The 13410-nt window shown below is 47.9% G+C and overlaps 1 protein-coding gene across 2 annotated transcripts; it reads left to right on the top strand.

Moving 5' to 3' along the window:
* The first annotated feature begins 132 nt into the window (after nucleotides 1-132).
* On the top strand, nucleotides 133-12134 carry KIF3B (kinesin family member 3B). Of its 2 annotated transcripts, none has more exons than XM_038159273.1 (9): nucleotides 133-207; nucleotides 3476-4914; nucleotides 5482-5583; nucleotides 6233-6355; nucleotides 6468-6586; nucleotides 6801-6914; nucleotides 7454-7559; nucleotides 7767-7945; nucleotides 8528-12134. In XM_038159273.1, the coding sequence occupies exons 2-9, from the start codon at nucleotides 3532-3534 to the stop codon at nucleotides 8622-8624; spliced, it is 2223 nt and encodes a 740-aa protein (XP_038015201.1). In that variant the 5' UTR covers nucleotides 133-207; nucleotides 3476-3531; the 3' UTR covers nucleotides 8625-12134. The 2 variants fall into 2 exon arrangements, with proteins under 2 accessions (XP_038015201.1, XP_038015202.1); XM_038159274.1 differs by lacking the exon at nucleotides 133-207 and adding an exon at nucleotides 2277-2593.
* Nucleotides 12135-13410: the final 1276 nt, after the last annotated feature.

The following is a 13410-nucleotide window of genomic DNA, read 5'->3' as shown; positions in this document are numbered from 1 at the left end:
TTTGGCGGCGAGCGGGGTGCGGGTGGCGGGGCCCTTTGTCCCGGCGGCGTGCGGGTGGCGGGGCCCTTTGTCCCGGCGGCGGGCGGGAGCGGCGGCGCGGGGCGGGCGCGGCGTTGCCGGGGAAGCGCGTCACGGGCGGGCGGAGCGGCCGCGCCGCTTCCGGGCCCGCGGGAGGAGCGCCCGAGCGGCTCCATGGTGACGGCGCAGGTGAGTCCGGCCCGGCCCCGCAGCGCGCCCGCACCCCGCCCCGAGCATCCCCAACACCCCCCGGGCCGGCACACCGCGGGCCGCTGCCGGCCCGGTGCCCCCGGTGTCCCCGGTGCCGGCCGCGGGCACGGCCGGGACGGCGGGCGCGGGAGGAGCGGGAGCCGCCCGCGGCCGGGCTGCGGGGGCGATGCCGCCGGCGGGTGGCCCCGTTCGGGTGGGTGTCCGCCGCTCCCGGTGCTTCTCCCCCGCGGTGCTTCCCCCTCTCCCCGGGCGCTCCCCGCTGCCCCCGGGCCCCGTTCCCCGCAGCGCCCGGTGTCGCAGCCGCGAGGGCGGCGGGTGATGCTCGGGGGAATCCGCGGTCCCGGCTCGCCGGGGGAGGGAGCGCCCGTGGGATGCCGTGCTGAGGCGACAGCGGTGACAGGTGACCACAGGTGACCCCGGACGCCGAGTGAAATCAGGGCTCGCGGGTGGCACCGCCGGCCCGGCTCCAGCGGCAGCACCGGGATGTCCTGCCCGGCCTGCGGAGCTTTGGCAGGGAGGCGAGAGGGAAAACAGCAGCACCGAGGGTGGTTTGGCTTGGGACAGAGGGAAGGACACAATTCAACCGTGACATTATGAAACCACAAATATTTGGAAGATTTGAATGGCGAGAAGCAATGGAATGTTTTGAGTGGTACCTCGGGATGTGCAGAGATGCAAGGGAAGGGTTTGGGCAGCTCCAAGAAAATCTTTCAGAGATGTTTAAGGCAGGAGGCAGAGCAGCTTTCAGGATGTCACCTGTCAGGACAGGTGGCTGGGGTGAGCACAATGCCTGGGGCACAGCTGGCCAAGACAGCACCTCCCAATCCTGCAAGTTTCTGAGGAGAAGTTGTTGCCCCAGCTTGTATTCAGGTTGTGGCATTGCTCGGTTTTTTTCAGGCATAATATTGTGTTGACTGAAATAAACAAAAATGCTTCAATTTCTGCCCATCCTCCCCTCTTGGTCACCAGGGGCACATTTGCAAGTGGATCCATCTCAACCTTGACCTTGACCTTGACTTGCAGGGACCTGGCCCAGGTCACTTTAGGCTGAACTAATTTCATGAAAGAATTCCCATCTTTGATGGAGCAGAGTGGATGGCACAGCAGCATTCCCAGCTTTCTGGCCATTCATGCCCAGCCACTCTGGCAGTTCAAACATTGCCCAGGAGTTTCTGGGGAATACAAACACTGCCAGCTAATTGGTTTTATTTTCCAGTTACACACTTGGATAAATCTGAGAAGAACCATAATTTGTTATGCTTCCAGTAAACTTCACTGCAGTGGCTAAAATAATTGGAGATGATTCAGGATGGGTTGTTATGAAAATAGCCCACATCAGGGGTAAAATCAGTTGTTTGTGACTATGAAAAGAGACTTGCAAGTGAAGTGGGGACAGGTGTCAAAAGCTGATGGTGAGGAGGTACACGCAGAGGAGCAGCAAATGTGCACCATACTTTTTGTTCAAGGAGTACCTCTGGCAAGACTAATTTAACACTGATCATTTAAAATTTGTCATAGTTGCTTACAAAAGCGGCACTTCTCATCAGAATAGTGTTTTAGATATTCAACATATAAAATAAATCCATGCTCTCCTTGTCAGAACTTGTGCCTAATTTGAGTATTTGCCAGTGTGAACATGCAGATACGTGACACAGTGATTGTCATGTGACCTTGTCAGAAAAGTGTCTCTTGTGAACTTGAATTACTGGAATGTCTCTCAGAGCTGTGGAAGGGGAAGCGTGTGTTAATGTATACAACTCCTCAGGATGAACAGAGGGAGAGTTTTCTTTGTGATTCTGCCAAGATTTGTCCTCGTTTCACTTATTCTTTCTGTGTTTGTGCTCCAGAATTTGCTGTGGGTCAGACAAGAAGGTCACTTTTATCTGGAGCTGTCAATTAGGAGGGAAATGGTTTTTATTCAGTAGCTACCCAAAATTCCTGTAACAGTTTGAACTCACTGTGCAGGGTGTGGAGTGAATTCTGCATGAGTGTCCAGTTGAATGCTTTTATGGGAAGAGTGAGAAGCAAAGAGTTTCCCCCCCACAGACCCGAGGAAATTCCTAAGGCCATATTGAGGTTTCTGTACAATTCTTAACCATGTTTTTCTGTTACTTCTCTTTTATTTTTTGCCACTCTAACTGTCTGTAGATTGGGCTGGAATTGTGCTTCCTTTTCCATCTAATAGCTCTGGCCCTGCAGTTCTCTGCCACCTTGTTGGAGAAGCTCTCCTGAGACATGCAATTATCAAGTGAAAAACAATTAGACAAAAATCCCTGTTTCCTGCTGATCCGGCTGGGAAGGGAGCAGTGAACACACTCCAAGGAGGCCACACCTGAACCTGTGCCAGCACTGCCGGGGCTTCCCTGTGTGTATTAGTTTTACACTTAGTTCTAGTTGGCAGAGGGACCTCAGGGCTCTTCTTGGAAGATATTTTGGAAATAAAAAGGGTTGTTAGAAATTGCATGGCATTCCCAAAGTTGTGCCATTGACATCTGCTGTGTGAGGCTTTAGCAGTGACTGCTTTAGCCTTTTAGGAACACAGGCTTTTTGCTCCATTTTCGATGGCAGCTCATCTTGCTGATGACTGGAGGATGCACCAGAGTGTGCTCCCTCTCTACCCAGAGTCATGAACGAGTTGGATCTGTGATCTGGGTTTATGCAACATGAGTTTGGGTCGATGGTGAGTCCTGTAGACCTAATGCAGCTGGAACACCAGAGCTGGAGTGATGTCAGTAGGTCAGTGTAGCTGAGCAGGGCGGGCTTTTGTGGGGAATCCTGATAAAAGTATATTGCTAAAAGAAAAGATAATAGCAGACTTGTGCTCCAGAGAGAGCAAAGCTGTCCTAGATTTTCAAAATGGGAGATTTAAAAACAAAAGGCCTGACTGCAAATAAAATTATTGGCAAATTATTATTTTCATAAATAGTTTTAAAAGATTTATTATCATTTTTAAGGGTCAAGAAAAGTATCTTTACCAGCTGTTAAGATGTGACCTGATGATGAATTTTTGCAGCAGAGCTTGTAAAAGTGATACCATTTGATGCACAGCCTTTGGTAAAATAATTCCGTCTCAGTTCAAACCTTTACAGGGTTTTCATGTTGTACATTATTTCAGTGCTTCAAAATCCCTTGCAACTTCATGAACACAAAATGCTGCTCAAATTGATGAGGCAAGTCTTTGGCTTTGTGAAAAGCTGTCCCCTGCAGAAAACTGCCTTCAGACATTGCTGCTTTGTTTTTGTTTCAGGTGTGTAGCACGGGATCATCCAGCAGCAGGATCACAGCAGGCACAGCCCCGCCGTCATGTCCAAGTCAAAGAGCTCCGAGTCCGTGCGGGTGGTCGTGCGCTGCCGGCCCATGAACAGCAAAGAGCAAACTGCTTCCTATGAAAAGGTTGTCAATGTGGATGTCAAGTTAGGGCAGGTCTCAGTGAAGAATCCACGGGGATCGTCTCATGAGCTGCCTAAGACGTTCACCTTTGATGCTGTGTATGACTGGAATTCCAAACAGGTCGAACTCTACGATGAGACTTTCAGACCTCTCGTGGACTCTGTTCTGCAAGGGTTTAATGGGACAATCTTTGCCTATGGGCAGACTGGGACAGGGAAAACGTACACGATGGAAGGGGTGCGTGGTGATCCTGAAAAGAGAGGGGTCATCCCCAATTCATTCGAGCACATCTTCACCCACATCTCTAGATCTCAAAATCAGCAATACTTAGTTAGAGCGTCTTATTTGGAAATATACCAAGAAGAAATCAGAGACTTGTTATCAAAGGATCAGTCCAAGCGGCTGGAGTTGAAGGAGAGACCAGACACAGGGGTTTTTGTTAAGGATCTGACCACCATTGTTACGAAAAGCGTCAAAGAGATAGAGCACATCATGAATTTGGGAAACCAGAACCGCTCTGTTGGTGCCACCAACATGAACGAGCACAGCTCTCGATCTCACGCCATCTTCCAGATCACAATCGAGTGCAGCGAGCTGGGGCTGGATGGAGAGAACCACATCCGTGTGGGGAAGCTCAACCTGGTCGACCTGGCGGGCAGCGAGCGGCAAGCGAAGACTGGAGCGCAGGGGGAAAGGCTGAAGGAAGCCACTAAAATCAATCTGTCCCTCTCAGCTTTGGGCAACGTTATCTCTGCCCTGGTAGACGGCAAAAGCACGCACATACCCTACCGGGACTCCAAGCTGACCAGGCTGCTTCAGGACTCACTAGGTGGCAACGCCAAAACTGTGATGGTGGCCAATATAGGCCCTGCCTCTTACAATGTAGAGGAGACCCTGACCACGCTGAGATATGCCAACCGTGCCAAAAACATCAAGAACAAGCCACAGGTGAACGAGGATCCTAAGGAGGCTCTGCTGCGGGAATTCCAGGAAGAGATTGCTCGACTCAAGGCACAGTTGGAAAAACGGTCTATTGGCAAAAGAAAGAGGAGGGAAAGGAGGAGGGAGGGTGGGGAAGAGGAGGAGGACACTGAAGAGGGTGAGGATGAAGGAGATGACAAAGATGACTATTGGAGGGAGCAACAAGAAAAGCTGGAGATTGAGAAGAAAGCTATAGTCGAGGATCACAGCTTGGTAGCAGAAGAAAAGATGAGGCTGCTGAAAGAGAAGGAGAAGAAAATGGAGGACCTGAAGCGAGAGAAAGAAGCAACAGAGATGCTGAGTGCTAAAATCAAGGTAGAATTCTTCCTGGTCATACCCTTTGAAAGCAATTTCCTTAGGCTGTGGGGAAAATAAAGGGTTTCCCAATTTGGAAAGATATTTCACAGAAAGTTTCCAGGATAGTGATTTGTGTTAAGGTTGGAAGATTTTAAAATAAACCATTTCTAGCCAGAAGTTGAAATTTCCACCACTAATCACATATTTCAATATTCATTAGTTTCACTGTTCTTACGTGCTGATCTTAAGCAATTGGCACAGTAAAAGACAATGCATCTTTTCAAAAGCTGTGGCACTAAAGATGTTTCCTTCTGTCACAGATCATTAACAAGTTATTTACAGGGAGCACACATTTTGGTTCTCCAGCTTTCCCACACGTTGCGGTGGTGCCTTATTCTAAACAAGTTACTGTTGCATTAATCCCACAGTTTTATAGGAATTTTTAAAAATAGTGATTCCTGTAGCTGCTGCCTTGAAAGAGAAGGTTAAATAAGAGAGCTCCCCTGAAGAAGTTGTATCCATAGGAGAGAAGGTTACCCTCTGTAGTCACTGAGAGAAACTTCTGACCCTGGTTTTTCTTTTCAGACAATGGAAAGCAAGCTTCTGGTGGGAGGGAAAAATATTGTGGATCACACAAATGAACAGCAGAAAATCCTGGAACAGAAACGACAGGAAATTGCAGAACAGGTACAAGGAAGGAGATTTGTTATTTTGTATAAAAAGCCTTGCTGCTGAACTTTTGTAAAACATTGTGTCAGGGAAATTACCAGAAAGTTTTCCCAGGGTTAACCCTAGAATTGGTTTAATGGCAATCATTTATTGAAAAGAAGATGGAAGGGCATGTGTCATATTTGTCATTATTTGAAATATGTAAAGAAGGTTTATGAAAGTTTTCTTCTAGCTCTTCATGGTAAAAATTTACCTCCTGTCTTGATTAGAGCTGTTTGTAAGTGAAAAAATATTTGTAAGACCTCTAAGAGTATGAGTTCAGCCTTTAGGGAGGGGTCTTTATTCTGTGCTAAGAGTTTATTTTCTGTTATGCAAATTCTGTTGGTGATTCTTAAACATAATAACCAGTACAAACTGATAAAAAGGAAAGAAAAAAATTCTAAAAGTGACATTTGATTCCTTTAATTGAAGCTTGAGCCTTGTTCACACTACCTGATTTTAATAGCAAAATAAGGACAAATAAGGCGTTTCTGGTATTTCTGTGGCAAGAGATATGAAAACTGGAAGGCAGAGAAGGAAAACCCATCCTGAGCATTGGTTTCATGTGTGTCAGCTGGAGGTGACAAGGTAATTGAGGTCTTTCATGCCATATTTTCACATTCTTCAGAAACGTCGGGAGCGAGAAATCCAGCAACAGATGGAGAGTCAGGATGAGGAAACACTAGAGCTGAAGGAGACCTACAGTTCTCTTCAGCAAGAGGTGGACATAAAGACCAAAAAACTCAAAAAGGTAAAAAGAAAATGATTCCCTGTCTACCAGGCTGGGAATAAAATCAACTTGTGTGTGAAAGTGAGAGGAGCTTTGGCAAGTGATGGATTTTGGCTCTTGTTGTGTGCTCCAGTTATTTTCCAAGCTGCAAGCTGTGAAGGCAGAGATCCACGATCTCCAAGAAGAGCACATCAAGGGGCGCCAGGAAATGGAACAGACCCAGAATGAGCTCACCAGGGAGCTAAAGCTAAAGTAAGCCCCATCACTTAAGTAAGCTATTAACTGTAACAGAGAGGGTTTCTTGGGGCAGGGAGTGGAGGGACTTGTGGAATAAGATTTAACCTCGAGAAAACTAAACCATTCCTCCTTTTCCAGGGTTGTATTACATCAGAGGGAGAGGAGCAATGAGGAAAGTCATTGCTAATTATGTTTCTTGTCTATTTCTCATTTTTGTGGTTGCATGTAGGCACCTGATTATTGAAAACTTTATTCCCTTGGAAGAAAAGAATAAGATCATGAACAGATCATTCCTTGATGAAGAGGAAGACAACTGGAAACTACATCCCATAACCCGTCTGGAGTGAGTGTACTTCTGCTCTTGGGATGGAATTACAGGTCACAGGAAACCCTCTAGCTGTCAAGAACAAAAGAGGGATTGAATTGGGGATTTAAACTGACCCTGTAGAGTTCACAGCTTCTTGATGCATAATAAAATAAAATAAAATAAAATAAAATAAAATAAAATAAAATAAAATAAAATAAATCAATTTATTCCTCTTAATAGGTGCTATAAAATACAAATGTACAATTAAGAGAATTCTTGAGAGAAACTATGATTTTTCTAAAAGGCAAACCCAATAATTACATGTAAAATACATATAATAGTGCATTCACCCTTAGAATAGCAGTGCATTCCTATCATATTTCTTTCCTGCTCCTACAAACGCAGCCTGGGTGGTTTCTGCCGTGTTGAAACAGATTTCTGCATGGAATTTGCAGATGTTGTAGCTCATAAACTCCAAGAGAAGTTGTAGCTCATAAACTCCAAGAGGAGATTTTGGTTTGAGGGTATAACAGCCCGAGTCTGTTTTTCTCTAGTAAGAGTCTGTTTTTCTCTAGTAACCAGCAGATGATGAAAAGACCAGTATCTGCTGTGGGGTACAAAAGGCCCCTGAGCCAACACGCCAGGACATCCATGATGAATCACACAGCAGCTCGGTACAGGGTAAGCCCAGATGTGGTTGAACCTTTGCCTCTTAACCCTGTGATCAGGGGAATGTGAATTCCAGAGAGGATGGTGTGTTCTTCCTTCAGATGTAAATTTGTAGTGCCTGGCATACATTTATAGAGTACTTCAAATTAAGTTTCTGATGGGCAGAGTAACAGTTTGTGTGAAAACATGGAGACTTTGATTCTGCTTTTCCCATCTCAGGCAGAGAACATTGTGTTACTGGAAATGGACGTGCCCAGCCGGACAACCAGGAACTATGAGGGTCCAGCCATCGCTCCCAAGGTCCAGGCAGCTCTGGAAGCAGCTCTGCAGGACGAAGATGAGATTCAAGTGGATGCCTCAACCTTTGAGAGCTCTTCAAATAAAAAATCAAAACCCAGGTGAGTCGGAGTTTCCCTGAGCAGACTGGCCCACAGGAGAGGTGCAAGAACAGTAGCTGTGGGTCAGCATTTCTCATCAGTGAACTGAAGCTGAGCCTCATAGTAAAGCAGAGAAAAAAAGGAACATAGAGTCATTAAGGTTGGAAAAGACTTTTAAGATTTGAGTCCAACCTCCAGCTGAATCCCCACCATGCTACTAAAGCTTATCTTGAAGTGCCACATCTCCTCATTTTTTGAACACTGTGGGGATGGAGAATCCAGCCCTGCCCTGAGCAGCCTGTGCCATGGCTCAAGCACTCTCGCAGTGAAGAAATTTTTCCTAATGTCCAGCCTCAACCTCCCTTTGTAGAACTTGAGGCTCTTACACCTTGGCCTGTCACTTTCTACTTGGGAGAAGCCAACCCCCACCTCGCCACAACCTTCTTTAGGGTGTAGGACATAGGACAGAGGAAAAAGCTGAAACTGTTTATTAGAGAATAACTCCAGTTAAAAAAAACCAGCTTTTTGCAGATTAATTTTGGAAAGTAACAGGTGACATTGTTAGAAGTTTTCTTATTTCTATTTTAATTTTTGCTTCTTCAGACCGAAAACTGGAAGGAAATCGGTGGGATCCGCATCAGGATCAGGCACCCCCACTTCTCAGCTCTACCCACAGTCACGAGGGCTGGTTCCAAAATAAAACCAGCAACTCCTCTCCAGGGAGGGAACAGCCTTTACCTTCTGGGAGCAGAGACAAGGACAAACCTGCAGAGAGAGCTCCTGGCCAGCCTCCAGCCCCTTTCCCTGGAGATGGCCTTGTTGCTGTTTAACTGACTCGGGCCAGCGCAGGGGCACTGAGCCACGGGAAGATCCGTGCTTGCAATTCAGCACTTGGCCTCTGTGGGAAATGGATTTTAGTTAGGAAATCAAAAATGCATGAGGTACGTTACAGTGTGTTAGGAGCAATGGGAAGCATGGGAATCACCTCACGGCATCACCGTCCTCCTCCTGCACCAGCCCTTCTGCTGCACGGCGCTTTCTGGCTCTTGGGCACTAAGAAGACAGAGTTGAAAGTCATCTCAACAGGACCACCACTCTGCAGCTCCACAGTGAGAGCCAAAAGAGGCTAAAAAGCAGAGGATCTGTTCAAACTCGACAAGGTGCATGGTTCTTCCTGCCGGAGAGACTGGCATCACCACCTGGGCTTCGGGCTTTGGTCTGAGCAGGCAGGATGGCATCTCACCACCACACAGCTGTGCCACCCCACGGGGCTGTAGGACAGAAAAGGGTCTCAGAAACAACTCTATGGTCTCTAGAAAGGAAGCAGTAGAATCTGAAGTCCTTTCTGTGTTTACAGGTATAAGTGAGAGCTCCTCTAAGCTGACCTACAGACCTCACCCCTACCAACAGGAACCACCTTGTTAAGGAACACCTCTGCATGCCATGTCAGCTCCACAGCTTTCCTCCTCTCTCTTGCCTCCATCTTTACCCCTGGCATTTAAAACCAGTGTCCATGTGACATCTTTAATGGCTTATGGCCATTTTCTCATGCCTCCCACTGTTGATGAAAAACGTAGCACTAGCTCAGAGCTCTCCCTGCCAGGCTCAGTCTCTCAGCTGGGCAGAGCACTGGAACTTGGAGCTGCCTTTGAGTGCACTCCCGGGAGTTTGGTCCCTTCCCTTGGTGTCTAAGGAGGTTTAACATTCAGTGCCTCTTGTGCCTCACCTGTTCCATGTTAAGCAGCTTTCTCTCTGCACCTCCCAGCCCACTCAGAGCCTGCTGGGAGTGAACCCGACCTAACTGAGGCTGGTGATGAAAGCTGGTGCCAATTCCAGGGGTTTTACTTTGAAAACAAGGGAGGGAGAACTCCTGCTTTTGACAGGCTCATTGCAAAGCTGCCCTGTGACTCAAGCAGGCTCGTGTAGCAGGGTAGAGGGAGGTGGAACTCCACGCTAAGGACAGAGTAAGGTGTCCCTGTCTAGTGTCCCACAGCTCATTTGTAAGTTTTAGTTCACTGTATATTGAGACTTGGGATGTTACTTTTTCTGGTTGCTCTTGGCTGTCATCCTGTGAACATTTTTACCTGTTTTCCCTCACTGATGACTCCCTCCAGACTGACAGGTGTGAGTGTGTGAGGACCTGCCTGGTTGTAGACATGCTCTGATGCGTGGACTCTGCCTTGTGCTCGTTAAGTGTCCACGGAGTGACTTCATCCAGGCTGGAGAACTCCTTTCTGCTGACCCCCTGAGCAGGAGGAACTGAGTGCTCAGCACAGCTCACCTGTGCATCCTGCAGGCACGGTGCCCAGGTGAGCCAGGTGGGCCCCTAAACACCAGCTTGGCTGCTGCATTCCACAGACTGCTTTCCTGGGCCACAGGGTTAATATATGTATACACACATATGCACACATACACAGATATAATAGTTTTGGTGGAGGAAGGAGGGATTTGCTTATAACTGAGAGAGCAGGCACATGACCACTTTCTTTCAACCTGAACGTGGAAACCCAGCATAATCTTCATTTTCACATAGCTCTGTTTATATCTAGAGAGCCTTTTCATGGCTTTTGTTGCATAATATAACATCACCTTCTCTTCCCTCTCTTCCTTCTTTCTCTCCAGCACATAATCTTCTGTACTAGGACATTTCAAAAGATGATTGTATGGTTCAAGTGCTCAGAGAATTGAAATCAAATGGGGGGGGAGGTTTAAAACCCTGAAACAGCAGCACAATATATAACCACGTGTATGTACATACCTATGTACACATGTTTTATGTGAATAATGCATACACAGACACATCTGTGTCTGCACATGTGCACACTTTTCCTCAGTTGCTACTATCCCATCGGGAATTCTATTCTATATTAAACTCATATGCTGGAAACTGCCTTCGTGGCAGGGCTGGTACCATGGAGCTCTGCAGTGCAAACCTGTTTTCATGTTGATGAGCCAGTGTCAGAAAGGCTCTGCTTTTAACTCTGTAGAAATTCATTAGCAAGGTGAAAGAAACTCAGTAGAGTGGGAAAGAATAAATCTGCATATTTAGTCATTGTATGTAAATTGGGGCTTGGTGGAGATTTGGTCAGTGTATTCATGGGCAATCTCGGCCTGTTACAGAAGCCTTTGGATTCTCATTCCAAAGGACTAAACCCTCACCAGATGCTCAGTGGCACTGATGTTAAGATACATTGTCTTAAGCTGTACAAAACATACTGAGCTCTGGGTTGAAGCTTTTAAGAAACATTCCTGCCGAGTTTGCCCTTCTTTGGTGTTATCTGAACCATCTGGGCTTCCTGCTGGTTAACCGAAGGCAGGAAATCCAGCTGGACTCCTGGAAGAGGCCCTGGGACAGCCTTGCACCATCACCTTTTCTTCATAGGAATGTTTAACACTCAACATAATTGCTCTGATCTGTATAATGGGATCTTTTTTTTAAAAAAAAAAGTGGCATGGAGCAGGAGTTGGTGGGAGCAAGCGCCACCAGACACTGAAGCATAGGAATTAAAGCACTTTCTTAAATCCTTAACTTAGGTCTAGCGCCTTTTTAAAAATATTTGCATGCTGCTTGAATCTTGTAAAACACATACCTCTGCCAGAGCACCTGGGGCTGCGCCGGTGCCTTATACAGATCAGAGCAGGCAGCGCTGGCTCAGCTGGGGTGTGCCAGTCTGCCCTCGCTGAGCAGCAGCGCTGGAGTTCCAGTGAGCCACCTGTGTACCTGGACCTGTCCTCTCCCCTGTCTGTGCCGGGCAACGTGCACCAGTCTCTAAAAAGTTCCGTGGAATTCCTGGGGGTCTGTTCCTGCTGCGTTCAAACGCAGACTGGAAAAGAGAACCTGCAAAAGCCATAATTAGCTACAGAGATGGAAATGAAATGAGAATGCTGGTGCTGCCTGCTGCACTGTGCAGTGGAGGATTGACTCTCTGGGATCCGGGTGCTTACTGCCTTCTCCAGCCCCCTTTCTTTTTGAAGAGGTGACCCAGGATCCTTCTGTGGGCACAGCTGTCGATGGCAACTCTCAGCTCCTTGGAGATACACCCACCTCCGCCTTCTCTTAGGTGATCTGTAGAAAAAGAACCTGTCCATAGTTCTGTCCATAGTTTTACAGCTTATATTTATTTGTATCATCTCTTTTGTCTAGGAATGTAAAGTGATCCTAAAATACAATGTGTAATAAAGTCAATAAGATTTATTGCATCTATCAAAACACGTGTCTTTCATTGTTAATTTGGGGTAGGGCTCAGTGACTTCATGTTTTACAATGCCTCCTGTAATTTTCTTTCATTAAAAAAAAAGAGTCTGTACAAAGTAAGTGGAAACACGTAAATATGAGTAGAACTGCAATGAGTATTGTAATGTGTGTGTGTATGTGTGCATATATATAAATCTATAGCTATATTATACAGATAGATAGATGGATAGATAGATATAGATATATCAATATTATGGGTTTATGTGTGTGTATATATATATATATATATATATATATATATAGGTAGAAGGTGCTGATGCCTGCATATGGCACCTTGGGTACCAGAAGTGCTGGTGAAACCCTGCCAGAATCCCAGTCCAGGGTGAGCCCCTGGCCTCGGTTTTTCCTTGCTTGTAACTGCAATGAGTGGTGCTAATTTAAACCAGCCTTTTATTGGCACCACGGGGAGAAGGAGCCTCGGAGTATAACCACGATGTCCAGAGAAGGGAAGTGAAGGTGGGGAAGAGTCTGTAGGACATGTGCTGTGAAGGAGCCGGGAGTGTTCACCCTGGAGAAGGAGGCGCCAGGGTGATCTTACCACCCTCTCCACCTCCTGAAAGGAGGCTGCAGCCAGATGGGAGTCGGGCCCTTCTGCCAACCAGTGACAAGAGGACACAGCGTTAAACTCTGCCAGGGGACCTTTAATTTGGACATCAGGAAGAATTTCTGACCAGAAGGGGTTATTAGCTATTGTTAGGCGCTGCCCAGGGAGGTGGAGGAGTCACCGTCCCCGGAGGTGTTTAAGGGAAGAGTGGAGTGGCGCCCAGCGCCCTGCTCTGGTGGACATGGCGGTGTGGGGTCATGGGCTGGACTCGCTGATCTCAGAGGCCTTTTCCAGCCTAACTGACCCTGTGCTAAGCGGGATGCTGGAACACCAATCGCCGCAGCCCTCAGCCGCGGGGGCTCAGCCTCGAGCCCTCAGCCCCAAGCTCGCCCCCGCAGCCGCCCCCGGCCCGGGCGGTGCCACTTCCCCGCCGCGGCCATGCGGCGGCAGCGGCCTCTCCCGCCATGCGGCGCGTCGGCCGCCGGGACTTGTAGTCCTCGGGCTGCAGCGGTGCCGCGCTGGGGCCGCGCAAGAAAACTACAACTCCCGGCGGCCCTTGCGGTTTGTTTTCCTTCAAACCGGCCCCAGGCCCGCCTCTCCAGCCCCTCCCCTCCGGTCCCTCCGTGTCCCGCCGCGGCCACCGTCGCCGGGCCCCGCCGCCCCGCCCCGCTCCCGGCCCTTTGACCC

This window comes from Motacilla alba, chromosome 20 (genome assembly GCF_015832195.1).
Source record: "Motacilla alba alba isolate MOTALB_02 chromosome 20, Motacilla_alba_V1.0_pri, whole genome shotgun sequence".
In the NCBI taxonomy this organism is placed as follows: domain Eukaryota; kingdom Metazoa; phylum Chordata; class Aves; order Passeriformes; family Motacillidae; genus Motacilla; species Motacilla alba.
The sequence above is the reverse complement of the archived record's forward strand: the minus strand, read 5'-3'. Positions and strand labels throughout refer to the sequence as shown.

Bases quoted from the DNA above. Each gene is read 5' to 3' on its own strand.
- KIF3B (XM_038159273.1), top strand. From the start codon at position 3,532: ATGTCCAAGTCAAAGAGCTCCGAGTCCGTGCGGGTGGTCGTGCGCTGC. The intron at 4,915-5,481 runs GTAGAATTCTTC...TTTTCTTTTCAG, and splicing joins TGCTGAGTGCTAAAATCAAG to ACAATGGAAAGCAAGCTTCT. The intron at 7,560-7,766 runs GTAAGCCCAGAT...TTCCCATCTCAG, and splicing joins ACACAGCAGCTCGGTACAGG to GCAGAGAACATTGTGTTACT.